The sequence below is a fragment of the Oreochromis niloticus genome, linkage group LG17 (genome assembly GCF_001858045.2).
Source record: "Oreochromis niloticus isolate F11D_XX linkage group LG17, O_niloticus_UMD_NMBU, whole genome shotgun sequence".
NCBI lineage: Eukaryota > Metazoa > Chordata > Actinopteri > Cichliformes > Cichlidae > Oreochromis > Oreochromis niloticus.
Genome location: NC_031981.2, coordinates 35,349,687 through 35,376,796, shown reverse-complemented (window position 1 = coordinate 35,376,796; position 27,110 = coordinate 35,349,687). Strand labels below are relative to the sequence as shown.

At 42.3% G+C, this 27,110-nt stretch overlaps 3 protein-coding genes across 6 annotated transcripts in view; 1 reads left to right on the top strand and 2 right to left on the bottom strand.

Annotated features, from left to right (window-relative positions):
- The window catches only part of camk1da (calcium/calmodulin-dependent protein kinase 1Da), an 86,413-nt gene extending 77,867 nt beyond the window's left edge, over positions 1–8,546 (bottom strand). The window contains exon 1 of the mRNA XM_005460394.4: positions 8,143–8,546. Within this exon, the coding sequence (XP_005460451.1) occupies positions 8,143–8,243 (101 nt within the window). The 5' untranslated portion in view covers positions 8,244–8,546. The remainder of the gene's footprint in view (positions 1–8,142) is intronic.
- Positions 8,547–11,331: 2,785 nt separating this feature from the next.
- cdc123 (cell division cycle 123 homolog (S. cerevisiae)) lies at positions 11,332–25,114 on the bottom strand. 2 transcript variants are annotated; one of them, XM_025899339.1, is made up of 13 exons: positions 24,970–25,114; positions 24,660–24,731; positions 23,751–23,814; positions 23,186–23,218; positions 22,743–22,838; positions 20,239–20,345; positions 19,867–19,918; positions 14,212–14,287; positions 13,855–13,977; positions 13,516–13,544; positions 13,313–13,414; positions 13,090–13,227; positions 11,332–12,603 (listed from the first exon to the last, which is right to left on the bottom strand). In XM_025899339.1, exons 1-13 carry the CDS (start codon positions 25,041–25,043, stop codon positions 12,538–12,540), a joined length of 1,032 nt encoding a protein of 343 aa, XP_025755124.1. In that variant the 5' UTR covers positions 25,044–25,114; the 3' UTR covers positions 11,332–12,537. The 2 variants fall into 2 exon arrangements, with proteins under 2 accessions (XP_025755124.1, XP_019202450.1); XM_019346905.2 differs by lacking the exon at positions 24,660–24,731 and having other exon boundaries at positions 24,970–25,100.
- The window catches only part of nudt5 (nudix (nucleoside diphosphate linked moiety X)-type motif 5), a 9,674-nt gene continuing 6,548 nt past the window's right edge, over positions 23,985–27,110 (top strand). The window contains exons 1-6 of one of the 3 annotated variants that reach the window (XM_003455699.4): positions 25,408–25,426; positions 25,694–25,765; positions 26,094–26,163; positions 26,397–26,464; positions 26,972–27,024; positions 27,102–27,110. The exon at positions 27,102–27,110 is cut by the window's right edge and continues 99 nt beyond it. In XM_003455699.4, the coding sequence (XP_003455747.2) occupies positions 25,425–25,426; positions 25,694–25,765; positions 26,094–26,163; positions 26,397–26,464; positions 26,972–27,024; positions 27,102–27,110 (274 nt within the window). In that variant the 5' untranslated portion in view covers positions 25,408–25,424. Of the gene's footprint in view, positions 24,218–25,407; positions 25,427–25,693; positions 25,925–26,093; positions 26,164–26,396; positions 26,465–26,971; positions 27,025–27,101 lie in introns of those variants that run through there. The other 2 variants (XM_005460396.4, XM_005460395.3) reach the window with 2 other exon arrangements.

Here is a 27,110-nt window from a genome sequence, read left to right as displayed (position 1 = left end):
TTTGGGAAGCAGCCAGTCGGGCTGCCCAGGTAATGGAGGAAATGAGTGTGCCGACTAGAGAAAAATCAACCGAGAGCGTGAGCGAAGGTTACCGAAGAAAAAACAGATGATGGTTCCAATGCCGGAGAGCTTGTCGAACGGAAAGGCCATAGAAGTTCCGTAGTGTGAAGGTATTTCGGCTATTTCAAGTCTGACAAAAAACAGAGTAGCGCGCACTGTAAATTGTGCCGAAAGCAAGTCTGGAAATACAATAAACTGGTGCATGCTCAATCTCTGACTGAAAGCGCTAATTCGTCATTCAGCTTTTGTCAGACTAAAGTAACTGTTAAAACTCTTTGAAAAGCTAAGCTTTACAACAAGGAGAGATTGAGAATTTCCTTTTAGTTCTCAGTTTATTTGATATTGACAAAAGTTAGTCAATTTTGTCTGTTCTTCTGTAAAACAAACTAAGATTTATTTTTAGAATTAAAATTTTGTTTCTAAGTGGAATTGACAATTTAGTATTCTGTTTTGTTTTTTTTGAAACTTAAACGCTTTAGCGGCTGCCTTTTGTGTAGTTTGCAATATTTGCCTTTATTTATCTGAAACTGAAGTCTCATGTTCCTTAAGTACATCTACCCTGTTGAACTTATAATGGGAAATAAATATTTAAATCAAAACAAGCTGCTGATTATTTCACATTTTACTTATGAGCAACGGCACATTTAAATCTTACAAATATAGTTATTTGGCTTATATCGTGATATATCGTTATCGCCTGAAATGAAAAAAACATATCGTGATATGAAAAAATCTTGTATCGCCCAGCTCTAGCTTGACCATAGACTAAAACAGGACTCTTGGACTGAAAAATAAAAGGTTTTTTGGAGGAAATGTTTATCCTACAAGTTGAATCCTAAAATGCTTTACATAGTCTATGCTTTTATTGGAACGGTGTGACACTGTATTATTTGATGGCTTGGAAACAACATTTGTGAGGCGCAGACAAATGCAATTAGAAAGACGCTGTATTACCAAGCTTGGAAAGCATTTATAAGGACCCTATGTTGAGCAAAGCAAATAATATTGCGAGTGATGTGAGGCATCCACTTGCTTCCTCCTTTGAACTAATAGCATCTGCACAGCACATATCCAGCCCAGTTGGTCTGGCCAAATCATGCCTAAGATGCAAAGAGAGTGAAAGTATTGATAAATTGTGTGCTTTTATGCCTTATTTCATGTGATTGTTTTTATGTGGTCTATACAAACGTAAGGTGGCTTTAGCTGCTATCTATCTTGATGTCCCTCCGGTACACCTGGACAAAATGTGTCCAAGGAGAAGGAGGTCTGGGCATCTCTGCAACCCTAACAGACGCACAGCTGGGTCTGGTCTGGAAAACACATGGATCCCATATAACAAAACACTAAACAAACACTACAGGATTATTAACAACTAACAACCAATCACAGTTTACCAGCCTGAGAAAATGACTCAACGGCAGAAATAAAGAAAATGGAACAGATGCACAGATAAGCCTGGTGACACACTGTGAGTTTTCAAACCTCAAACTGATTGTGAAAAAAAAATCAACGTGCATGTACATATGCACAAAGTTACCTACCTACACCCCCCACACACATACACAAACACACACAAAAGCATGTTTGCATACACGCACTGTTAAAAGCGTGGGCTTGCAGTCCACTAATGAAGTTGTCACATAGCAAACAATCATCTTTTGTTCTATTTTTAAGCTGCTATTTATAACAAGGAGAAAAGAAACTTTCAAATCGACACCGTATATGTTGGCACAGCAAAGCTACACAATCGAGATAAGCAAAGTAGAGCTGCAGACATAAAGAGGAGCTATAGAGAGATCTCAAACGTTGGAGAGATGAAGGGAGGGTGGACTGTGAAGTCCCAGAAACAGTGTAGAGAACGGTGCCAACCGCGGGGAAGTAGAGCATCAATTAAGGGCAGCGTGCCCTAGATGGGACAGTCAAGTTCCCACAATGCATTACCATCACGGCCACCACTTTACTTTCAGTCTCTGTTTTACACACACACAAAGCACAGCGCTAATGAAAGGTTTGGCATACACTGTGCTCAGTGACACTTTTGCAGACCTCAACAAAATGTATTGTTAGACTATCTTCATGTATTTGTTGTTCAACATGTGCAGATATGAACTTTTCTTTTTTAACTGAACACATTACTGAAATATGATTATGGATGATGCTGTCACAGTCTCTAAGTCAGAGCAGCTTCACTGTTTGCAGATTGCACTCTGCAGCACATGTAGCAGAGTAGCATCACAGGTAAACACATGTCGTTGTTGAGGGCAGCAGTATTCAGATTTGACTGCCTTACAAATGCTGGAGGAGGATTGGATGAATATATTGGCTTATTGGCCAAGTTCATCACTGGTTGTTTTATTGTTTTAGTTTGTGAGTGCAAGTCCAAAGACATGCAGTTAGTGGAGTTGGGTTAAACAGGGATTCTAAATTGACCATAGGTGTGAATGTGAGTGTGAATGGTTGTCTGGCTCTCTGTGTTAGCCCTGCATTGATCTGTCCAGGTTCTACCCTGCCTGCTGCCCTGTAGCAGCTTGGATAGGACCCTGATACAGATAAGCGAAAGAAAAAGGATGGAAGGATCGAGCTGCATCACTGAAAACTCAACTTAGTAAATCATTCACTTCTAATCTCCTCCATTTATTCATGTATGTCTGCGTCGTAGGGATAGATGTCTAATCAAAGAAGACCTCTCTCTTCCCAGCCATTTCCTTTGACTCTTGCAGCGGGACACCTAGGTGCTTCCAAGCCAGATGAGAGGTGGAATATCTTCAACATATCCTGGGTCTGTCCTAGTCCTTCTTCTGGGAGGATATGCCTGAACCTCCTCCAAGGGAGCCAGTTGAGGTGCTGGAGAGATCCGGAATTGCATGGTCAGTCTTTTCTGAGGTAAGAGATAAGATAAGTCCCGGTGACCCCTAAAGGGAGCAAAAGAAGAAGAATGGGGCCCTAATGATGTCTTCCCATAGACTAGAGGTACTTTTGCAACCATTGGAGTAGCACCCTGCAAACCATTACAAAGAAGACTGGTTTAAGGCACTTTGACCTGCATATAGCCTTACTTTTCAGATCTGGAAGCTACAGTTTATGCATATCACCCACCTCAGGTACATCTGGCTCACAAGCCATCCCTACACTAAACTAACATCTATATTAATGATATCACAGCACTAAATCGATATAGCAATAAAATCACAGCTAGTTTTCCTGTTTGTTGGTTTGCAAGCCTTAGCTTTTCCTCCTCAGTTCGCATTTGTCGCTCTCAATTTTATCATTATCACATTTATTTATGAAATGGAAAAACGGTTCAGGGCGCAGGGTGGGGGAGATTATATTTGGAACTCTGGATATGACCACAGACGCCTGATGCTTAAGGATGTCCCGTTCGTCTTCATCATTACCCCTCCTGCTGAGAGCTGCAGCCTACCTGAGGCTCTCACACACGTGTACACACAAAGAACACACTGCTGTTAGTGCTGAATTATTGAGCAGAGAGCGACGGGGACGCACAGCGCATGAACACCAGGAGGGGGTAATAAGACACCAAGGAGAGCTTTATGTACATGACTCCAAACAAACACACACACATAAACACGAACACGCACACAGCTGCCAGCATATGCTAATCCTTCTGAGGTTTATCCAGTGTTAGAGGACACAAAATATATGTCACACATTGGTATTAAGACCCAGAACAGAAGAGGTGTTTAAGTGCACACACACACACACACACACACACACAACCTATCCCCAAAAGAATCAAGGATGATCCAGCATGAGGAGACGGTGTCAGGTCTGTGACATCAAATCCTGTCGGTGCAGATGCAGCTCCAAAACGCTGACGCAGAGCACATTCAACACTGCAGCAACAGTCTGACTAGTCCTTTTTCAACTGCCCTCCTAAAAAAAATAAATAAATAAATGTGCTGCTACACCCGAACACAGTGCTGGTAACGAAGAAAAAAGTTACCCTGGATTTTCATTTTCTTTGCTAACAGTCTTCAATGAGCAAACACACTCTGGAAACCAGCAGTTTTTTTTTGGAGCTGTTCCAGTCTGCTGCTTTCTTCCCTGATCTCCCTGCTTCATCACTCAAAACGGATCTGTTTCACATCCAGCCACCTCTCATCTTCCTCTTCTTCTTCCTTCTCTCCTAACAAATTACTCCCTCATCCCACACACACACACACAGACACATTTGTATTCCCCCTTTCTGCTGATGCATCAGGTTCAAAGATCCGTCAGCAGCCCTGGTTAATGTGTGGCTGCAACATGGCTGACTCGGATCACTGAGTCCTGTACCAGCCTGCATCCCGAGCCTGTGGGTGTCTGTGTGTGCCTGTCTCTGTGTTTAATGTCCGGTCCAAAATTTGTGGCTATTCTGGCGCAGAAGTGACCCGACAAGCTAGCGGTCTAACATCATTACACAATGTGACAGAACTTCCTTCCTATTCAGGGGAAGTTCTTCTAATCTGTCTGCTGTTAATCCCAATCTGTGTCGGCCCTGTTTTTCTCCCTCCAGGCTGCCGTCCAAACAGGCGCAGCTCATTGCTCGCAGCAGGAAACCAGAGAGAGCAGACAGATGCTCGCAGGGACTGGCTGTCAAGAGATTTGGGAGGCGTGGACCTGTGTTTGAATGAGGAGGAGAGGGAGTAAGGAGAGGAAGTGTGAAGGAGTCTAATTTGAGGTAGAAAAAGGCTTGCGAGTGCATCTGTGATACTGCTGTTGCTGCAGCTGCCAAGGGAATGAAATTCCTGCAGTCTGTTAAAGCCTCGCTGTCATCCACAAGAAAATCCCCTTCACGGCTACAGCTTAAGGTCACCTTTAAACAGCTCAGCAATCCTAAGTCACTGTAGAAGCCCCTATGTAAACATCCCATACAACAGAAAAGCCACCAGGAAAACAAATAAGTAAACAGAAGGAGACACTAAACGAATGTAAATCCATTCAACAGCAATACTACTGCACTGACTTTGCAGGGAAATCAGAGACATCTGTATGCACAAAATTCAAGGAAAAACCAACACAAAGTGTCTTAGTAATGCGAGGAGCCACCATGCATTGCCAAACCAGACGGGCTAGTCTTGAGTAGTCCAGAAACTGCTGATTTTCTGGGATTTTCCTACACATCGCACTCTAAGGTTTACAGAGAATGGTCTGAAAAAGAGAAAAAATATGTGGTGAGCAGGCGTTCTCAGGATGGAAATCCCTGGTTGATGCCTGAGGTTAGAAGACAATGTCCAGGCTGCTTTGAGCTGATAGGAAGACAACGGTAACTCAAATAAGCATCTCTCAATGCACAACACAAAGACTCTGCCAAGTACCTCTCCTGACAACTAGGAAAGGGAAAGTCAGGCTACAATTCACACAGGCTCACCAAGACTGGTCGACACAAGTATGGAAAACATGGCCTGCTCTGATGAGTCTATCAATAGTTCAGCCTGCTGGTGGTGGTGTAATGGTGTAGGGGATATTTTCTTGGGAACCTCAGTAGGAAGTGAGCATTGTTTATATGCCACAGCCTGTCCGAGTATTGCCATTGACCATGTCCACCCCTTTATGATCACATTGAACCAATCTACTAGTGGGTAATGTACCATGTCATAAAGCACAAATCCTCTCAAACTGGTTTCTTGAACATGACTCATCAGGTGTATCTGACATCCCCGTATTGGTGTTGTTCCTGGATCCTGGATCCTGTTCCTGGATGTTGCTAAAGGTTGTCTGCTGATCTCTACGCAGAAAAAAAAATGACCGCAGTGTTGAACCTGGACCAACACTAATTATGATGAACAGCACTAGTGCAGGTATATCAGATTGTGATCACTAACAGTCACCAGACCTCAACCCAACAGAGCGCCACTGGGATGTGATTGAACAGGGAAATTCACATCATGGATGCGCAAGCCAACAAAACTGGAGCTACTGTGCGATGGTGTCAAGTCAATATGGACCAAAATCTGTAAGGAATGTTTCAAACACCTTGTTGAATCTCTGCCACTAAGAATTAAGGTAGTTCTGAAGGCAAAGCAGGGGTTCTACCTAGAGCTGGGCGATAAAACGATAACGATATGTATTGCGAAATAACTTTTTCTCGATAGAAAAATTAAACTATTGCGATAGGCCTCATCTCTCTTGTCCTCTTAAAACAAACAACAAAGAACAGCCAATCCAAATTAAGTAGCACAGAGCCGAACCAATCACAGCCGCAGCATCACGTCACGTGACTTGTTACGTACAGCACAAGTGCCAAGGCGCACATGTGTATTTGTTTTTGCAGCCGTGCAGCCCGGGTAATGAAGGAAAGGAGTTTGCCGACTAGAGAAAAATCAACCGAGAGCGTGAGCGAAGGTTACCGAAGAAAAAACAGATGATGGTTCCAATGCCGGAGAGCTTGTCGAACGGAAGGGCCACAGAAGTTCCGTAGTGTGAAGGTATTTCGGCTATTTCAAGTCTGACAAAAAACAGAGTAGCGCGCACTGTAAATTGTGCCGAAAGCAAGTCTGGAAATACAATAAAGCGGTGCATGCTCAATCTCTGACTGAAAGCGCTAATTCGTCATTCGGCTTTTGTCAGACTAAAGTAACTGTTAAAACTCTTTGAAAAGCTAAGCTATACAACAAGGAGAGATTGAGAATTTCCTTTTAGTTCTCAGTTTATTTGATATTGACAAAAGTTAGTCAATTTTGTCCGTTCTTCTGTAAAACGACCTAAGATTTATTTTTAGAATTAATATTTTGTTTCTAAGTGGAATTGACAATTTAGTGGTCTGTTTTGTTTGTTCTATTTTGAAACTTAAACGCTTTAGCGGCTGCCTTTTGTGTAGTTTGCAATATTTGCCTTTATTTATCTGAAACTGAAGTCTCATGTTCCTTAAGTACATCTACCCTGTTGAACTTATTATGGGAAATGAATATTTTAATTAAAACAAGCTGCTAATTATTTCACATTTTACTTGTGAGCAACGGCACATTTAAATCTTACAAATATAGTTATTTGGCTTATATCGTGATATATATCGTTATCGCCTGAAATGAAAAAAACATATCGTGATATGAAAAAATCTTATATCACCCAGCTCTAGTTCTACCCGTTCGTTATTAGAGAGGTGTACTTAAGAAAGTGGCTGATGACTGTATAGGTATTTTGCAGATAAGTCGACAGACAGAACCAACATCGGCCAGTATTAATAACTGGCCAATATTTAAATGCATCGCTACCTCTAAAATGACAAGTGCACCCATGCCATACTAGTAAAAAGCCACCCATAGCATAAAAAACACCCTTTTTACACATGACTTTGTCAGCTCTAACACAATCCTCATGTGTTGTTATGGAATAAATGAAAGACAGTCATTTCCATGGGAATCTGACAATGTGATGCCAAAGATGAGCGCAACAACATTGATTACAGCTACTCAAAAAGCTCTCAAAAACCCTACAAGTCTCTTTCAAAACATTACGAAAATGCTACACTTGATGTGCTGATACCACAAAGCACTGATTTAAAACCACTACAATCATTTATGTGTGCAATTTCACTGATTAAAAATATATGTCGACAGGCAGAACTAATGACGAGAGGCCGAAGTGGGTATATAAACGACTGAAAAGATAAAAGTTGTGAATTGTGAAGTTAGCTAAAAGTTCTCAATATTTGGTGTAAACAGTTATCATGCTAGCTAAAAGTAATCCCTAACAAACTGAAACAGCTGAACATCTTGTGTAAGCGGAATATTCAGCTGCTATAAAGTCATTATTAATAGTACTCGGTGCTTTATTACACAGCGATGCCAAAGCACAAAATCCACTGACGTGATTAAAGCCCCCCGCTGAGCAGCCACAGAGCTCCGACAAGCCTCCGCAGGAATACTACAGTAATAGCAACACAGAAGAAGAATGTAAAAAGCGGTCCAAGAGTCAGCACTCAGGCACATTTCAAGTCAATTTGAACGCTGCCCCCAAGCGCAGTAAGGTCACCGTAAACTCTCCGAGCAGCCCCGTTTGTAGACACAAGCCCGGATGGATATTACTGGACTATCACTCAGACCAACGAGGTGAACTCAGACAATAACCGTGTGTACTCACGTGCCGAGGACTTCTTTAAAATCAAAAATCTTCTTAATGTCGTCGACTTGTTTTTTCCACGTTTCCCCTCTGCCGGTGGTGTCTCCGTTCTCCCGAGCCATGGCGCTGCTTTGCCGGCCCAAGTCCGACCCCGACACTGGGCTGCGGGAGCAAGGATGCGAAAATAAAATAAGACTACAGGAGGATGGGTGGTGTTGGGGAAGAAGACGTGGGCTAGAGTGTTAGGGGTTTGAGAGTCCTGATGGTCTGGGCTCCGCTGCTGCAGGACCATGTGAGTCCTCCTGCAGGTTACCGTGTCCCCGCTACCTCCTCCCCCTCCTCTTCTCCTTTCTCTCCCTCTCTCTCTCTCTCTCCCTTTACCCGCTCCCCCTCCTGATTCCTCCTCCCTGGCCGTCTGGACAGTGGCTGTAAATGGAGACGAAAGACAAAAGAGCTTCCGCCACGGTCTTTCAAAATAAGAGCTTGTTCCTTGACAAGCCAAAATTTAGCTATACTGGAATAATATTATTAACAATATTTTTTCTTGCAACCGCCACAGCTATTATACAGTCTTCAATCAGCCCCAGAACCCCTAGGCTAACAGTAAACTCAAAGCATAGGATCTAAGAATGGGGAAAATCATTTGCTGACGCTATCAGTCTGAATTACTTCATTATGGTATGTTATGGTATGTACAAAGAAATGATGGGGGAAAAAAAACCTGTAAAACAAAGTAAAAAAAAACGAATAGACTAATTTTCTGGATTTTCACCAATGGGGGCGGGAGGTAGTCAATAAATAAATTAATCAGTCTAAAAAAAAACTCTTACAGATTTTTTATTTTTTTATCCAATGACTTTTTTTTTCATTCAGTCACTGGATAAGAAATTAACCAACAATTTAAATAACTTATTTTCTGGGTTTACAGTCAAATAAAATGGAAACTCATACTTCACTTTAACCAAACTGGTTAATCATGTCTACTCTTGATGGATGTTTTATCAAACAGTTTCACATATACGCTATCTGGAGCGATTTATTTCACGTCACTCAATTAAGAAAAAATGTTTTATTTTGAAGACAGTGCCTCACAACTTCCGGCATTGCGTTTGTCACGCATCTCTGACTTGGCGGCTATTCTGCTTCCACCTGCAATTCGGTAAACGTCTTTAATAAACGCCTTTAATTGGTGAACACCCCCAATCAAAACGTATCGGGGAACGGGGAGGGGGGTTCCCACTCTTGCACAAAATATCTAGTGTGTTCAAATCCACCTCTTTGCTTCTACGATTGTGATTATTTATTTAACAACTGCGTCCAAGTCATACTCTGGCAGTGAGTGTTATGACACTAAAGACAGCCGGTGGAATGCTGCTCCTTGCATCCTGCTACTTCTTTTAAGCAGCAAATTCGCAATGCGCCAGCATTATGACAACAGCTATCATGTATTCATCACCATGTGGGATCCCTAAAGGCGTCCATGTGGCTCAGCGGGGCGCCCGGGGATCAGCGGGGAGCCCATCTGCAGCAGCGTGCTCACCTAAGTTACAGTGGTCCTCATAACACCTGGATTACAGACGGAAAGCGCGGTGATCCCCGGGCTCTGACAGCTGCAGGGGCTGAGGTCAGCTCAGGCCGCGTTACTGCCCATAACACACGCGCACACACACTAGGTTATGTTTGCACTATAAGGAGACAGAGAGAGATGGAGAGAGGGAGGGAGGTGGAGGACAACGTGTTGCAGCTTCAGCTGCTCATGAGTATTCCGGCTGCAAACTACTGCAGCTCTTCCTCAGGAGCATCCGAGGAAAACTCCTCTCCCCCATGCTTCTCCCCCCTCATCCTAGTCTTTTTCTCTGAGTCAGCAAATCTGACCTCCCCCGGTGAAAGATGATTACCCAGCTGCAAAGGGAGGGAGGATCTGAGGTGGGTGTTAGAGAGATGGTTAAAAAAGAAGATGAAGGTCAAGGAAGACGAATGGGGCCCACTTACTGCCTGCAGCTTGAACACTGACATTTTAAATGCAGACACGTGCGCACATACAGAAATCATTTGCCTGGCTGAGAAGCTGATATACATATTTCCTCTCATGTCAAACCCTCCAACGATTTCACACTCTGAAATGGCTTGTGTTAAATAATCCACTCCCAGCCCCCACCCTCAGTACAGCTTCCATCCTACCTGACATCTGACTTGATGTAATGTGTGGATGGATGAAAGGATTTCTTTAGCAGCTGATGTTAGACTGAAATGCAGTCACTATCTACCATATTAAAGAACTGGGGTTGACACATTTGCTTAGGTGCCAAACAAAGAAGCTGGATTGCGCGGCACTAAACATTACTGTCTTTGGAACAATAGGTCAGGGTTTCAATCCTGGTCAGGGAATGCATTCCATAAGAGTATCCACATAACACTATACTAGCTTGGAAGTCAGCTGTTGAGGAACAACGACAAACTGAAAAGATGTCTGAAACAAGGCATACATGAACTGGCAGCTGACCCAATGACAGGAGATATATATGCAACACATGGGAACTATAGAATAGCAGAAAACAAACATCCACAATGACTGAGAAGCACCTGGCAGCTCAGTGTTTTAACACAAATAGAACACAGATATGACTTAAGCTGGAGCTCCAGAGGTTACTGCACACCATTTAGCATGAGCAGCATGGATATGATGAGGCAGCCCTGGTAAAGAACATCAGTGTAACTGAAGCACATGATGTCCAACCACTTGCAAGGAGAGATGCTGAGGATGAAAACTGACGGCAGAATAAAGGTAGCAACCGAGGTGTTGACACCCAGCAGAAATAGAGACTCATCAGACCAGTCAACATTTTCCAATCTTCTGCCGACGAGTATTGCTTAGCCTGTGTGAACTGTAGCCTCAGCTTCCTGTTCTTAGCTGACAAGGTTCAGTGTGTTGTATACTCAGAGACACTCTTCTGCATACCTTGCATAGAAGTGGTTAATTGAGCTATTGTTGCCGTCTTATCAACCCTTGATAGTGCCATATGATTGGCTAATAGACATATACCTTAAACAGTTGAACAAGTGTACCTAATAATGTGAGCAGTGAGTGTAACTGCAGGCCTATCGTTTCTGTATTTTTTTAGCTTGATGCACTTAATGAACTGGAGTCAGTGCGATTGTGTGTGTGTGTACATCTATATATTTAATCACAGAATGGAGTTCATCATTAGCTAAGCTTTGTATTTACCCTTTTATTTACAGTCTTGATGATCACGATCAGATTTTGTGATTTGCCCCCTCCCCCCAACGGCAAATACCACGTGTCACATTTCAGCAGACAAGCTCGTCCTCAGTCGCAGGTCAAACTGGATGTTTACAGACACGTTTCAGTTTCATAATGATGACAAGTGGCAAGGCGTATTCACAATATTTGTGTCATGCACACTGTTGCTGTTCGTCCACAGCGGTTTACCTGGCGAGCTGTACCTCTGACACCCACTCTTTCATCTCCCCATAATTGCTCCATCAATCCAGTGAAGAGGAAAAGGGAAAAAAAAGAAAAGAAACAAAGTACTGCCCTGTGTCGTGCGTGCGCAGCCCATTTAGCTCTCGGGGTAATGAGAGCTGTTGCGTAAAAGTGCAATCAATTTCTAATGTGCTGGTTTACAGCACCCACCAGACTGACAGCCGAGTCAATACACGACAAAGAAGTTTAATGGTGTTCTTTGGAGCAACAGTCTACACTGATGCCTGATGAGGGGAGAAAAAAAAAAGAAATAACAGGACTCCAAATGAGCACCGGGAGCAATGACTGTGTCAAAACTGCTCAGAGGAAATTGGCAGGGAAAGATGGAGGAGCTGGGATTTCTGGCAAGAAAATTAAAGTTGACTCAGTGATGAAGGGCTTTAGTGTTAAATAGAGAAGTCTGTCAGCCCCATAGATAAAGAAACAAACTGACACACGTGTGTGTGTGTGTGAGTGTGTGTGGAGATCAGATTGATTTCAAACCAAGAGAGACTGTTTTTGAGACGTGATACAGATACACAGACTACTGCACAGGTTCAAAGTATAAACGCAGACATTCTTTACATTGTTAATGAATACATAATTTTACAGTAACACAGTCCCCGCCCCCACAAAAACTGAAATAACCAACCTCTCGACACGGCAGAGGCCTCTATTAAGATCGGCAATAAGGCGCTAGGCAGTGTCGACGAAAAATGAGTCCCTAAGGAACGGGTAACATGATCTGCTAATTTAACATGCTCCATTCGACTAATGTGAAGGAGCTATTTAGGAAATCCCAGGTACACCGTGTACCATTCTGAGATTTAAAAAAAAAAAAAAAAAAAGTAGAAGGAACCAGTGCTGAAACAGAAGAGAGGGTGAAGAGTCACTTCATGCAGATTTTATATGAAGAGCTGACGACACTGATGTCACTGTGGCGCATTCTCCTGCTCTTCTTCTTCCTCCTCCTCAGACTCTTCCTGTTGGCTTTTCTTCTGCGAACAGGAGAAGGAGAGGAGAGTTTAACCCTTCACTGCAGTCATCTGTCATTTTACACTAGTGTAGTGTCTGTGTTGAGTATAAAATTAGAAATTAGTACTTTTCCTGTACGTTTTTTTTTTTATGGTAATGCTAATCATATGATGTGGAGCGTTTTTGATTAAGGTTAGGGAAAGATCGCAGTAACAGAGTCAGCATCAGATGAGCTCAACATGTCCAGTGGTTACTGATGGGATGCCCTCAAAAGGTCCCAGCTGGTAGTACAATGGTGGTCAATCAGTGGTCAAACTTTAGAGAACCTGGGCTACATGCTGGTGCAAGAAGTTGAGTTTTTTCTGCTTCAGCCCTGCAGCCGCAGCTTAAAGCTGATTTTAAAATACACTCACTATGTCTTTTGTTTCAACGCCTGAATGGCAAACAACATTTTCGTTCATGCATGAAGAACACGTCGTCATACATGAACGCAACTTTCCAGGACCTACCAGCTTGAGGAAGTCGATGAGTTTGTATGCATCCTCTCCTGTGGAGAGGTCGACAAAATCCCGTGGAATTCTGTAGCTTAGACAGGGGCTGGGTTGCACCGTCACCTCGCTGGTGGTGTAGCGGAACGCCGGGCCTTCCTGCACAGGTCCACAGACTCACTGAGCATTCATTAAGACTCCCGAGTGTGTTGCAGTATGGGACATACAGTATGCAGTGACTGACCTGCTGCTCTGCGACCTCTCCAGACGTCAGCTCGCCCCAGGTGAACAGCAGCGAGTCTGTCACCTCTCCGAATGGGTTCAGGTCGATGAGCCACACCCTCCCCTGCAACACACACGAACACACACACTACATGTAAATGCAGCTCAGAAAGTGTGTGTTGGGTTTTTTTTATTTATCAAGAAAACCAGTCAGTATCGAGTTACCTGGCTGTCTCTGTAAACATCAAACACAACTGTAAAGCAGAAAAAAAACATCCGAATGAGTGATCATTTAACATTCACACTAATGTCTCGCACAACTTCAAAAAGCAAACTTTTAATACCACCTCACATTAAACATTAAAATAACAATTAAGTGAAATGTCATCAGTCTTCCCTTTCATTTCCCTCCTACCTAAATGACCCCATTTTTAACAGTAAATATTTAATGACTTTCATTACTCCACAAAAAGTCTGTTCCTGTCTGAGGAGAACTGACGAAACTGTAAATATTGCTTTACAATTCACATGTACAGTGAAAAATAAAAGCAGGCTGATGCTCACAGTCTTCATCCAGGAAGTTGTACTGGATGTGCTGGCTGAAGAAGTCCTGAATGGCTTGGCTTATCTGCTCCTCCTGCTTCAGAATGTGCTGGTAATACTGCGTGTAGTCTCTCTGGGAGATAGCTGGGAGATCGCACAGACACATCGTCAGCACACTTTAGATTACATTTTATAATTGGTTCTAAATTAGCCTCCTGAATAACTGTACAGAGAATTTTAAAAAATAATTCCCATCTCACACATGAAGCGTGCTCTCTTTATGTCCATTTGTAGCCACTCGGTGGCTAACGCAATCAAACGCAGTGCAGCTATTTTTGGACAACACTCATGTAAAAGAAGAAGAGGGACAGTTTTTACCGATCAGTTTGTTTTCTTTGACAAAGCAGCGAAACTCGCCGCCAGGAATCAGCTCACTCCACTTCCTCAGGACCAGCTGAAGAGAGAAGACATAACTGTTTGAGTGTGAGACAACCATTAAAGAGGAGACACTGGCGCTAGTAAGCCAATAGAAATACTTAAATACGGCAGCAGATTTGTTGATAATACAAGGAAACCCAAAGAATGTGTTAGTGGTCTGCATGCAAATTACTCCCAACCGAACCAATATGTAGGGAAGTTTTCAGATGACACCATTATTCTTAGTTTACTCACATGCAAGTCTGACATTTTAAAGCAGGACTGGACAGGCTTGTGAACTGGTGTCATTCAAAAAAAAAAAAAAAAACTGAAGAAATGATGGTTGGTGCAGGATCCTTTGCAGATCAAACCTCTGTATTTGTTTTATTTGATCTTGTTTAGTTGCACTACAGTATTTTTTAACCCAGTCCTGTGCATGCAATTTCATTGAGCAATGCATATAAACAACAAAGGGATGTGAATATTACTGTACACAGCAATGGCATTACACAGGTTACTTTGTACAAACACACAGAAAGTGCGTTTACTTGGCTCATAAATGTGGGCCGTGATTGTAAAGTAATCAATCAGCATCTCCGTTTCCTTGGAGACTCCAGGATTTCGGTTCTGCTGCAATGCTTTTTTTTTTTTCCTTTCTCCCCCAAGATTATGGGATCGACCTCCCCAACATTTTTGTATTTTCGCTGGCTGTCTGGCAGGATTTTAGCTAATCCTTCACATGACTGAAGTTTGTGCTAATAAACTCTGGTAGGAAGTACAGGCTCCCTTTTTGTAAGCATACCAGCTATAAACACTCATTTTTCCCCTCTGTCAGTTAAACTGATAAATAAAACAGCTAATGCAGAACAGACAGAGAGGATTTAAGGCAACTCTTTTTTTAAAAATTAACTCTTTATCTGTTGTTTACGTCAACTCTTTCCCTCCTTAGACACGTATTAAGGATAAACCTTGTTTCTCTCTTTTGAACTGACATGTGTCTGTTGTATTTCAGGCCTCCTTTCAGAACTAAATGACTGGATGTGCATTAGAAGTTAGTGAGGGTGATCTTTGCCTGTATAGCTTATCTGGACTACCCTTGGGAAAAACCTAATACCCAATCTAATAGTTGACCAACTCCATCTTTATTGATATAAACTGAAGTGTCAAAACTTATTAGGGGAAGTCAGAAAAGGTTGCCACTTGTGGCTCTCCTGTTTGTGGGTGTCTGTTTTTTGATGTAGCGGTTGGCTGACAATTATTAACTAATCTTATTTCATATGCAAACAGCCTAATGGCCAACACAAGATGACTCACCAGGTTGCGAAAAACAAGACTCGTTGCATAAAAGCCTGTAAGAAAATGACCTCTCTTGACTTATGACCTCAGTCAGCGCTTTTCTGGTGAGTTTTCAGTCTCAGCTAGTTACTGAATACAATGTTTGTTTTTAAGAAATTACTGTTGTATTTGGAGTCAAACAGATCATAGAGATCAGGGTATGCTTTACAAGTGGCTGCTGTATGAGTCTGGAAAGTCCTCAGGCTTTTTAGTCAGAGCCAGCGCTCCCTCATAAACTCCAAAACCAAAATATGCTCGGGGTTATAATAACAGGTGCTGTCGCAATGCAAAGAGACTAATCAAACATGATTTCTTTTTCTTTCTGAAAAAGTTGAGGAGTGTAAATGGTGAAATTTTTTGTGAAACCTTTTCTCTCCAGTTTTTTGAATAAGTCTTAAATTTTAATCTTTGCATTTTTCTGTTGGGTTCTCAGAATGGCAACTTTGGGAGCCAGCAAGTGACTGAGGTGCCATAAAAAGACACATTTGTAGTTTGTGTTCATAAAGTGACTGCTCAGAAAAGGGTTTTACTGTTATTTTTTTCTAGGTTTTATTCTTCTTAATCATAAAGAGAGGTGGCATTTCTTGACTCCAGCTATATTTGTTATTGTCAGAGGGATTTACTCTGCTGTGACGGCTCAAATAGAAGAGCTACAACTGAACAGAAACGCTCTCTTGGTCTTGCTCTGAGCTCTCTATTACAGTGGGACAGCAGTATTACACTGTTTCACCCATCATCCTCACCATATGCTACTAACAGCTGCCAATGGCCCTCGGGCCATACTTCGGCAGTCTTTTAACAGCGATGAGAACCACTGTGAGCTGATTGAGGTGCTCGAGTAACTTCAGTTATTTCCATCACGACACGGGGTCGGCAACCAGCAGAAGCCCGAGGGGTTTTTGTTCTATCAGTCCTTTTAAACAAGAAGCTAAACACTCAACAGCACCTTCAATATTTGCATCTGTTCAGCTGCTCATTAAAAGAATGATCTAATCAGCCAATCACATGACAGAAATGCATTTAGGCATGTAGACATAGACAAGATGGCCTGTTGATATTCAAACTAAGCAAGGTGATTGAAAAGACTTTGAATGTGGCATGGTTGTTGCTGCCAGAGAGTCTGATCTGATCTACTTTTTTGTTGTTCCAGATTTATGTTGTATTATATTTTGTAGGGCTGCACGATTTTGCATAAAATGAGAATCACGATTTTTTTGCTTAGAATTGAGATCACGATTCTCTCACGATTTTCTTTTCCAGTATAAATATTTATTGCACTTATTAACTTATTAAATCGTAACAGTTGAGACTGAACATAAAAACAATAAATGAACATAAAAACAATAAATGTCTCACATTTTGTCGTTGCAAAATGTTGTACTGCTTGTAATTCCGTTTCCACCGTTGCTCGACACTGCGTGTATAGAGCAGGTAGTGCAACATTTGAAAAATAGTTGCGGGACGGCACTGTGTAGCGTTTGTCTAGGGCAGGGGTCGGCAACCCTAGGCACGCGTGCCACCGTTGGCACACGAAGGGTTAACTGATGGCACGCATGACCATAGCTGGACTGGCCATCGGGCATACCGGGCATTTGCTCGGTGGCCCGATTATTTTTTTTTTTTTTTTTGGTGGTGGACTGGCCAGACGCTGGTCGGTGCGTAAAAATAACTCAGTTGTTTGGTGGTGGCTATGGCGGAGCTTCCACAGATTCAGTAAAATTAACAAGTGGTGGAGGCCAGCAGGTGGATGAGGGAAGGGGAGGCAGGAGGAGGAGAGACCCGAGGCAGCCGCCAGTCGGAGCGTCAGGTGAACTAAACTTCAGGTAAGAAGTTATGACCTGCAGTCTATCTGGGTCAGATATAAACCAAGTTTAGGTGGAGTTTATTTTCGTTGTGCTGACTTTTTACAGTCAGTTACAATAACTCTTACTGCGTACTAGCTAGCATGACGGAGTTTCTATACAGCTGGGTGGGTGCTGTGATGTTACTGATAGTGAACTTTATTTTATTCATAAGGTTAGTTAGTAGAGTTGCCAACCGTCCCGTACAAACGGAATCGTCCGGCATTCAGAGAAATTATTACGCGTTTCGTGTTGAGCTGAGAAGGAACACAGTTTGTCCCGGACTTCAGCCAGGATGGAAAAAGACACAAAGCTGGAGTTATTCTGTGTCTTTGCTGCACAGCTGCATCTTCTTCTCCTCTCATTCTCTCCTCTCCTGTTGCTACTTCAATCATGAAACTGATCAATGATCAGCTGATCAGCTTTTCTCTCGTGTTTGTTTATCGCTCACTTTGCGCCAGAAAGAGAAAACCGCCGGATGTCGCGCTAAACAACAGCAGCACGTTTAAGCTTGGTCAGCTGTTGTTAGAATGTATTTAACATTAACTTCTAGTATCAGCTGATGTTTGCTGGAGCCACAGCTGTAAAGCTGCTGGTCATGATATCGGTTTGGATATGTGGTGAGAGGGAAACATGAAGATGAAACCAGGAGATGTCCTTACTGAATCATCAGAGCTGAACAGGTGATGGAGAAACAGGTTTACCTTTAAGGTGGCATGAATGAGTTGAAGGGAAGTTATGAACTGTTTCTGAGAGACAAATAACACCAGGATCCTTTTCTATGTAGCTGACAGCTGGTAACTGTGCAGGGGCGGATCTAGCAAAGTGATGCAAGGGGGCCAGGTAGGGCATTAACAGGGAAAGGGGGGCACAAAGAAATACTGTCTTATTCTCATTTAAAATGTCTGGCTGTTATTAAATAATTATCTGAAGCTTACAACCAAAGTTTTTATCTGACGTAAAATGAATAGAAATCATACATTTACCAACAAGACAGTGTACATCACTGTCACAACAGCGTTTGTTTTCATTCAAAGGCTTTATGGCTTTAATATCTGGGGGGCCGGTCTTTAGTCCAAATGCATCCATAGACTCGAGACACAATGCATTTTTGGGACTTTCAGGTGTATGGACCAATGTTTTATTTTCTGATCAAACCAGAAATCTTTAATGAGCAGCTAGATTTGTCTCGCATTAACTGGCTGAGTTAATGCCAGTTAATGCGACATCGAAGCAGCTGGAATCCACAGCTGTGCGTGTTCATGGAGCTTGCATTTTCACCTGCTGGACATCACTACCTGACAAGTTTAACTGTCTTCAGAACATTGCAGAGGCCTTATTGACAGTATTTGGCTCTACATATCTGTGTGAGCAGATTTTCTCTCACATGAGTGTCCTCAGCCGTCTGAATGCTGGACACTCGGAGACCTGTGTCTCTGAGTGGGAGACCAGAGATCACATTAACATGTGTGTCTCTGCATTAACAAACATGCCATGTTGGCCCAGTTTATTTTTCTTATCATTGTTGTGAGGAGACCATAAATAGCATTTATATTTTCTGTTGTACAGTTCATTTGCTGTTATGGAGTTCTTGTTATGAATAAAAAGTGTCTTTTTTTTGTTTCAAAATAGCTGATAACTATTCGCTGATAGCTGCCAACATTTGCAAACAAATATACTTCTATAAAGTGGTTCTATATAATGTGTAACTGTTAATATAGAGCGTTATTAAATTTATTGCTAATGCAATCATATGGCACACTGACTTCTGAGGAAATTTTAAATGGCACTCGCCATCAGAAAGGTTGCCTACCCCTGGTCTAGGGTGTTGATCATTTTCCTAAATCCCTCGTTTTGCACAGTGTTGATGGGAGCCATATCTTTAGCCAGGTGATAAGTGATAGCCTCCGTAATTTCTTTGTGCCTGCGGGAGTTCGACGGTTATGGGGAAGCGCTGTATAAGGTTCCCGTTATTGATGTGGTTGACCGGGACGGATTTTCTCCTGTCACTTTCTTGGCCTTTACAGCTTCGTCATCTCTCACGCGCTCTTCGTTGTTTTTTCCCTGCCAGCTGGCTTCGGTATTACGTGGTATAAGGCTCCGCCCTTGTCATTTGTTGAGCAGGAAGAGTGAGCGCTTGTTTTCATGCAGATTATGTCCCGGATCAAAATGCGGTACAATCGTCATCTTTTTTTAAAAAATTTTTTTTATTTTAAATCGTTGTCATTTGGAAATGAGATCGCACATAAGTATGAATTGAGATCGCGATTTTCTAACGATTAATTGTGCAGCCCTAATATTTTGTGAACGTGTAAAGCAAGAGTAAATCAAGTCTCAGGGTAATGACACAAAAAACACATTTGGAGACTATTCTCTTAGCGTGTGCTGCAGTACTATTATGTGTACAATCTTCTTTATGGTGGGAAAAAAAAGTATATACCTCATAGTTGATGACTGGGTCTGGGGAGTCCTGGTCGCTGCATTGAAGGAATCTGAACATGGAAATGATAAAAAAGTAATAATAAAGACCTTCAAAATGTAAAAACCAGGATAGGTGAATGAGAAGATTTAAAACAAGCAGGATTCCATACTCGCACACACACTTTCCCCGTACTGCTCTACAACCAGTACCCATATTGAATGTTTGTCATGCAGCGTGAAGCAGTGAGAGGCAAATCTACAGCCCAGCAAATTTTCCAGCCAACACTGCCAGTTCAAAGGTTCCTGCGCACAGGTGTTTTTCCTTTTTTCTTTCTTTAAACGAGCCCAGTTGTTTACAATTGTGATGTTGTTGTTAGGCAACAGGACTTACGGCTGCGTGAGGTCATGCGTGATGAAGTCGGAACTTTTGAAGAGCAGAAATATATCACTGAGGCTGCGACACTGCAGGGAGCTGTTCAGAGCGATCCAGTTCGCATCCTGTAGGGAGAGGAAACAAACAGACACGTTAAGTTACACTGGATATAAAACGTGTGCATTCAGCTGTTAAAATGACAAAATGTTGTGCTGTTAAAAAAATGAGACCACAATAAATCATTTGAAAATGCGGCCTCCCTGCTGCTGCGGAGCCTGGGGCGGTCTGCTTGCCTCCACCCCGGGGGAAAGGGTCACATCTCTTGGGTCTGGGTGCCGTTTCCCCCTCTGGGGGCGAGGGTACCTGGACCCAAGGCATAGAGTATGTTTGGGGAGTATGATTGTGTGTACATGTCTATGTATGTCTATCCCTACGTTGGGTGAGTGCTGAGTGTTTGTATATGTGTGCATGACGGTGGGAAAGCATGTTTATGTCTGTGTGTGCCTGTTTGTCTGTGTCTATATGTCAGGTCGGGTCTTAGACTCCACCTCCCTGGGTACTCCCAGGCCCTCCAAGTGTGGAGGCCTATCTCCCCTCACCACACTCCCTGCTGGTAACTGATGCCCTCAGGGGTTGGTGCATTGGTGGTTCTTGGTGTCCGGGGCTGGGCGCTCAGGTATGCACCAGCTCACTCCCGGTGGCTACTTGGCGGGGCCCGGTGCCTGTCGCTCGGTCAGGCCTCTTCCGGGGCAAAGGGGGCCCTCGGGCCTCCGGCCTCGGGGCCTGCAACTCGGTTCACTCTGGCACAGCTGGCTGCCGGCAGAGCCGGCGGGCACGCCGGTGCAGCCCCTCTGGCTTCTGCTCCGTGGCTACTGGGTGACCCCCTCGTCTGGGGATCCCCTCAGCCCTTCCCAGGAAGGTGGCACGGATGCCCCTCCGGTGGTACTCCTTGGGCTCTCGCACTCTGGGGCCTCTGGATGTCTGGAGCCTGGATCTCCTCCATGCCTGCTTCATGCCCTGGGGGACGGGGCTATGGGCCTCCACACCCTCTAGCAGACCGTTACATGGGGAAACCTTTTGTATACAAGCGCGTTGATCCACACAGGTGTGCACACGGGTGTTCACTGTTCGTAGACATAAACTACACCTTTCTTAGCTGCTACTTCAAAGCACATTGTGCGCTGTCTGTCCTGCGTGCTGCACAACAACTTTCAATATTTAGTATTTACTGCTGTTCACACTCAGCTAGATTAACGTGATGGTGTTGTGTTTAGTATGTTGCTTTGTTTTTGTTTGGTTTTTTTTGCTTGTCTTTTCTTCTTTTTCTCTCAACAGGTGATCCAGGAGATTTTTTATTTTTTCTTTCTCTTTGTCTTTGTAAGTGCCCTTTCTCACTGTCCCTTTTCCCTTCTGTTTTTCTTTTCCTTCCTCTCTTTCTTTCTCCCTTTCCTATCCCCCCGTCATGTCTGTCCCATCTGTAACAACTGAAAATAAAATAAATAATAACAACAAAGTTTGATCAAATGGACCAATACGGCAATGCCATGATGATCCATTTGGCAAAATAAATCCATTTGGTATCCTTGTTGGTCTTCAGACAACAATTCTGATGGCTTAAGAACCAAATGGGACAGACAAAAAAAAAAAAAGAAAAAAAGAAAAAAAGAAAATGAGGCTGCCAAGAGTCCTACATGTACTACATGTTACAATCTCCCAGACTCTCCATGTGTCTCGACTATGAGGTAGGATTGCAATAAAAAAAGCCTTTTCTTAGAAAGAAAAACATCCAAGCCAGGTTACAGTTTGCAAAAAATACATCAGGTCTCCCAAAAGCATGTGGGAAAATGTGTTACGGTATGATAAGACTATCTGGCCACAATTCCAAAAGGCATGTTTGGTGCAAAAACCATGGTGAAGCATGGTGGTGGCACAATCATGCTTTGGGGTTGCTTTGCATTAGTCAAGGTGTAGTGGAATTATGAACACTCCCAAATACCAGTCACTTTTAGCCTAAAACCTTCAGGATGACATGACAGAGAGCCTAAACGTAAATCCAAATAAAATGTAAATTCGAATGGCGAAACTGGATTTCAGATCAAATAGAAAAATCAAATCGAAATCGAAAATCTGAGGGGAGATGTTAAAAGGATTGTGCAAAAGAGACGTCCTCACAATCTGACAGATCTGGAGAGGTTTTGCAAGGAATGGTGGAAAAATGTTGCCAAGTCAAGGTGTGCCATGCTGATAGACTGAATGCTGTGATTATATCAAAAAGTGCTTCAATAGTATTAGCTTAAGGGTGTGCCCACTTATGCAACTACCTTATTGCACTTGGATTTATTTGGTTTTCACTTGAATTGTTAAGGTTATAGGTCACATCAAAGGTGGGAAACATGACTTATTATGGTTTCGTCACACTAACATCACAAAAACCTCGTCCTTAATGAATAATTCATGAGGCAAACAGATGCTGGTCATGCTAACACTCTTCAATCTGAAGCAGAGGAAAGCAGTGTTTTTACCCGCGGTGCACTCCAATTGAGTTTAGGGAATACACGCCCACCCAGGTTGTTTATGGCCTCCAGCACTTTAGAGGTGAACTCTGGAAACTCAGGAGCCTGGCAGAAACATGACATTTCAGGCTGTTATTCCCACCAAGCAAAATGATACTACAAGCTTAAAGGTGAGGTCATGTACATTTTCACCTCTTTAGCTTAAATGCTTATATCTATATTAACATAACAGCACACATATAAAGAAACATATACATGGAAGTAATGCAAACTACAAACTGATACTCGGCTAATTTTTAGCAAAATGGCTTTACGTAATCATCCGAATTCACTGTCCTTGCTTTAACTGTAAATATATAATAATGAATACATAACATCTCCTATCCTAACAACTTAGATGTAACAGAAAACCTTACAAATGAGGCGCACTTGGACCCATTAAGAATACTTACAGTGACTGTTGTAGTTGTTTCATCGTCTGACCACTAGAGGGGAGGAGAGAGTTAGAAACATGATCGGTCATGCTTCACATGAGCATCCACCACTGTAACAACATATATGTGACACCAAAGTCGTGAAAGCTTAATATGTCCCATTTAAGGTTTTAAATTTGTTTCACACTTATTTAGGTCATATTCATTGCGATAGTTTCATTTATAGCTTTGCTTCATATGTTTGTAGCATTTCTTTTCTGTGAGATCCAAACATCTCTAAAAATTAAAAATTAAAGCCAGCTTTTCATCAGTTCATTAATTGTCAGCTTGCTGACATTTTCCAACTAACCTGAAAAAGACTTTAAAAATGTTTTTTGTAATGGGACAGTTTTCCAAACCCATAAAGAAACACTTGTGCCTTCAGTTTACATTCCACAGTCATTTTCATCACACTTGGAGTAGTTCAAACTTTGTGTTGGTGATGAATAGTCATCCCTTATTTTAGAAATGCTCTGAAACTGAGCACAATCCATTTATGATCTTTGTGACGTTCTTCCAATCTTGAAAAAAGGCTCCAGCTTACCTGAATGTCTTCCTCTGCATCTGAGTCGCTGTTGTTAGTTTGTGTCTGCTGTGTGTTGTGGTCACTTGAGGGAAAAGAGAATGAGGAAAAGTGTAAAATCAGAAGAGACAGGATGTAATCTGTGAGCAACTTTCATAACGCCAGTTAAATCATGACATCACGACAGAACACGTTTGTGAAATTTCACACAACCCTGAGTTTGGTTCTTAAAGGGTGGGGGTGTTACGTGCCGAGAGGTGTGGCTTTGCTTTTGTGTTCTATTTATCTTTCAGGTGTCAAGCCTCCACCTATTGGCCAGTTTGAAGTTGATTGGCATGTGTCTATTGGCTGGTCTGGGCCCAGTTGGCCAATCGCACTCTAAGGATCACTACAAATGAGCAGCTCCCTGGCAAGCTGGTGGCTTCTGCTTTATGACAAACATTTGTGAACAGGCTTCTTGGTATTGTGTGTGGTGGGAGGCTGGACAGGTAAGCTGGGGGTACCCTATACACTAGCTGTAGCTTTTGAATTGTTAGACACACTAGGTAATGCGGTTGATGCCACTTTTGTATGTTTTCACTGACTTTTTGTCGAGCAGCTAGGTAGGCCTTTTGTTTTGCGTTTTTGTTTTAGTTAGGTTAGGCCCTGGAAGCTATCGACCTCTTTTTGTTTTATTACTTTCTTTGATTTGGCTCAACCGCCCAGTCCCCCCCCCCACCACACACTTTTTTCCGTTGTTAAGTTGACTATCAAGGCAAGCAACCAATAAATCCTGCCTGATTCTTAACTGTCCTGTTGTCCTCCTCCTTCATTGATTGTGGTCGTCCGGTGTTGCTGTCTCCTTCCTACCTTTGCCTCCACCATTGGGGGGGGACGTAACAAGGAAACATAACTCTGTGTGTTCGTTCGTGTGTGTTCGTGTTCTGATACCTCCCAGAGACTACCAGTGTCCCATCGTCCAGTAAATAGTCTATTACATTCTGAGGCAGTGGAAGAATCAGACTGGAAAACAAGACGAACCACATCACGTATATAATACACAGAAAACAACAATGTGTGAAATAAAAGCACAGTAGTAGAAGGCTGCACTGTTTACTATTTACACTCACGAAGACAGAAAGGGCAGCTGTCTGCTTTTTGTCTGTCGGCTAACGTTAGCAGCCGGCTAGCTGGCCTCTATTATACAGCAACAATTATAAAAACGTTCAGTGGACTTGCTCTACAGACGTTAGCAGTTTACCTTTTAATCGTATGTTTCTTAAATATCGGATACCAAACCGAAAACTGGCAGTTGACAACTTGCTCCTTCTTCATGCTGCAATATCCTGTAAAGGAAACGAGTCCATCAGTAAATAACTTCCGAATCTCTTTTAGAACCACACATTAAAATTCTGGCTTGAAATTACACCAAATCTTCACTGTTATGAATGGATTTTAATGATTTCAATTTTACTCAGAAAACAGTGAAAATAAATACATTAGTTAGCTGTTGGTACAATTAAAAAATCGTGTCATAAGTTTTCGCTCGGGGAATCATTTTCATGGTGCACATGTAGGCGTGCAGTGAGCTGATGGAGATCGTTTATTAAAAAGCTGAGACCTCACTGTGGATGCCTTAAATTACAATCGTAAACGTGGGGGAAAAAAAAAAAAAAAATTAACATAAAATGAGACATGACTTAATTAATCTAGACGATGTGAGTAATGGAAAAAGAGAATTAATCGGATTCATATTTAGATGTATTTTCTGTGAAATGTCTTAATTTTTTTTTTTTTTTTTTTTTTTTTTTACTGCAAACAAAGCCGATCATTAAAACTAGAATGAAATAATTGCTGGATTTGTATTGTAAATATTTCATTAAAAAGTGTGAACATTGAAACTGTTTATTGAAATAGATCTTAGTCTCTCGGTTCTTCCCAGTATTGCACTATAAACAACACTTCGGTGACGTTTGTTGTATCAGGAAGTGGCAGCAGAGTGACTCATCGCCGTTTCTCTACTCTCTACAACTAGTCACACACGAAAGGGAGTTCATGTGAGTTAATTTGAGTGTTTTTTTTTTTACTAATTTACCGGATTGTTAAAAGTTTGAAATACTCGAGCTCTGGCAGTTTGTAACACTGCAAAGGGTAAAGCAGATGCCCGTCGTTAAATAAACAAAGAAACACAGGGAAGGAAAGCTAAATGCGGAAAGGTAGGAGGGGAAATTGAACGGTCTTGCAGTTGCCTGGCTCTGGCAGCTAATTGAGTAGCTCATGATCTGAAACGTCTCTTCAGCGTTTAAGCACGGGTCCATACAACTGGTTTATTTTCTTTACCCAGGTCGTAGAAGGCTTTCTGACTCGTCTTTCTTTCATTTTCAGTCGGACAGTAACAATGAGCAACCACGAAGAACCCAAAGACACTGCAGCTCCTCACATTGTGAAAGAAGAGGTGTGTGTGTGTTTAAATGTTTGTGAATGAGGGCGTTCAGGAAAAAAAAAATGTCGGTGCTAGCAGTATAAAATTGCTATATAGTGCATTGGCTATAAATTGGCTTCACTTGTGTAATATAAAAATTGTGTTATACAGTTTAAAGTAATAAAGTTTAAATGTGGAGCTTCCATGTTCCATGTTAGTTTATTGAACAGTAGGCATGTGATGAGCTGTGTGTGTTTGTTTTCTAGCTTATTGCGGCAGGGAAATGGGTGAAGCTGGAAAAGACTACATATGTGGACCCCGCTGGAAACACCAGGTATTGTTATGTCTGTGGATTTCCATATTCTCTGTGAGATTAATTAACACTGTTAAAATAGTGGATAGTAATATAAAACATAGCCTGAGTTTAAAATAATGTGTATGTGCAGTGGCAAGAAGATCTTCTTTATTTATTTAGAAATTTGGGAAATTTTCGTGTTTCCTCAGACAAAACAATAAATTTAATGTTTAATATAATAGCTTAAATAAAATAGAGTAGCTTGGTAGAATGAGCCGAGGGCGAGAAGGGGCTTGGGTTAGAACCGCTGCTCCTCCACAAAGGAGTCATCTGAACGTTTTTTTTCTGCTCTTGTCTCTGTACGATGTCAGTAGATGGTTATGTGGATGGTTCCTCTCAGGAGCCCCACCCACCAGCTGTTCAAAAATGTTGATTTTGATGGGCAGCCAATCAGAAGAAAGTTAGCTTAACTGGAAGAGGAAGGCTGGTAGAACAGCACAACAGGTCCACTTTAAGATACTTTCATTACCTGTTTTAAACCTCCAGAACCTGGGAGACTGTGAAACGGACAACGAGGCGGGCCAACACTGAAGCAGATGGTGAGCGTATCTTCTTTCATTTTTGGTTGTTCAGCTTGTGACAGAGTTATTGAAGGCATAACACATATTTCCTCCAGGTGTGGGAA

Coding starts and splice junctions, on each gene's coding strand:
- cdc123 (XM_025899339.1), bottom strand. CDS start 25,043: ATGAAGAAGGAGCAAGTTGTCAACTGCCAGTTTTCGGTTTGGTATCCG. Junction 24,732..24,969: donor AAGAAACATACGATTAAAAG/GTAAACTGCTAA, acceptor CTTGTTTTCCAG/TCTGATTCTTCCACTGCCTC. Junction 13,415..13,515: donor ATGTTTACAGAGACAGCCAG/GTAACTCGATAC, acceptor TGTGTGTTGCAG/GGGAGGGTGTGGCTCATCGA.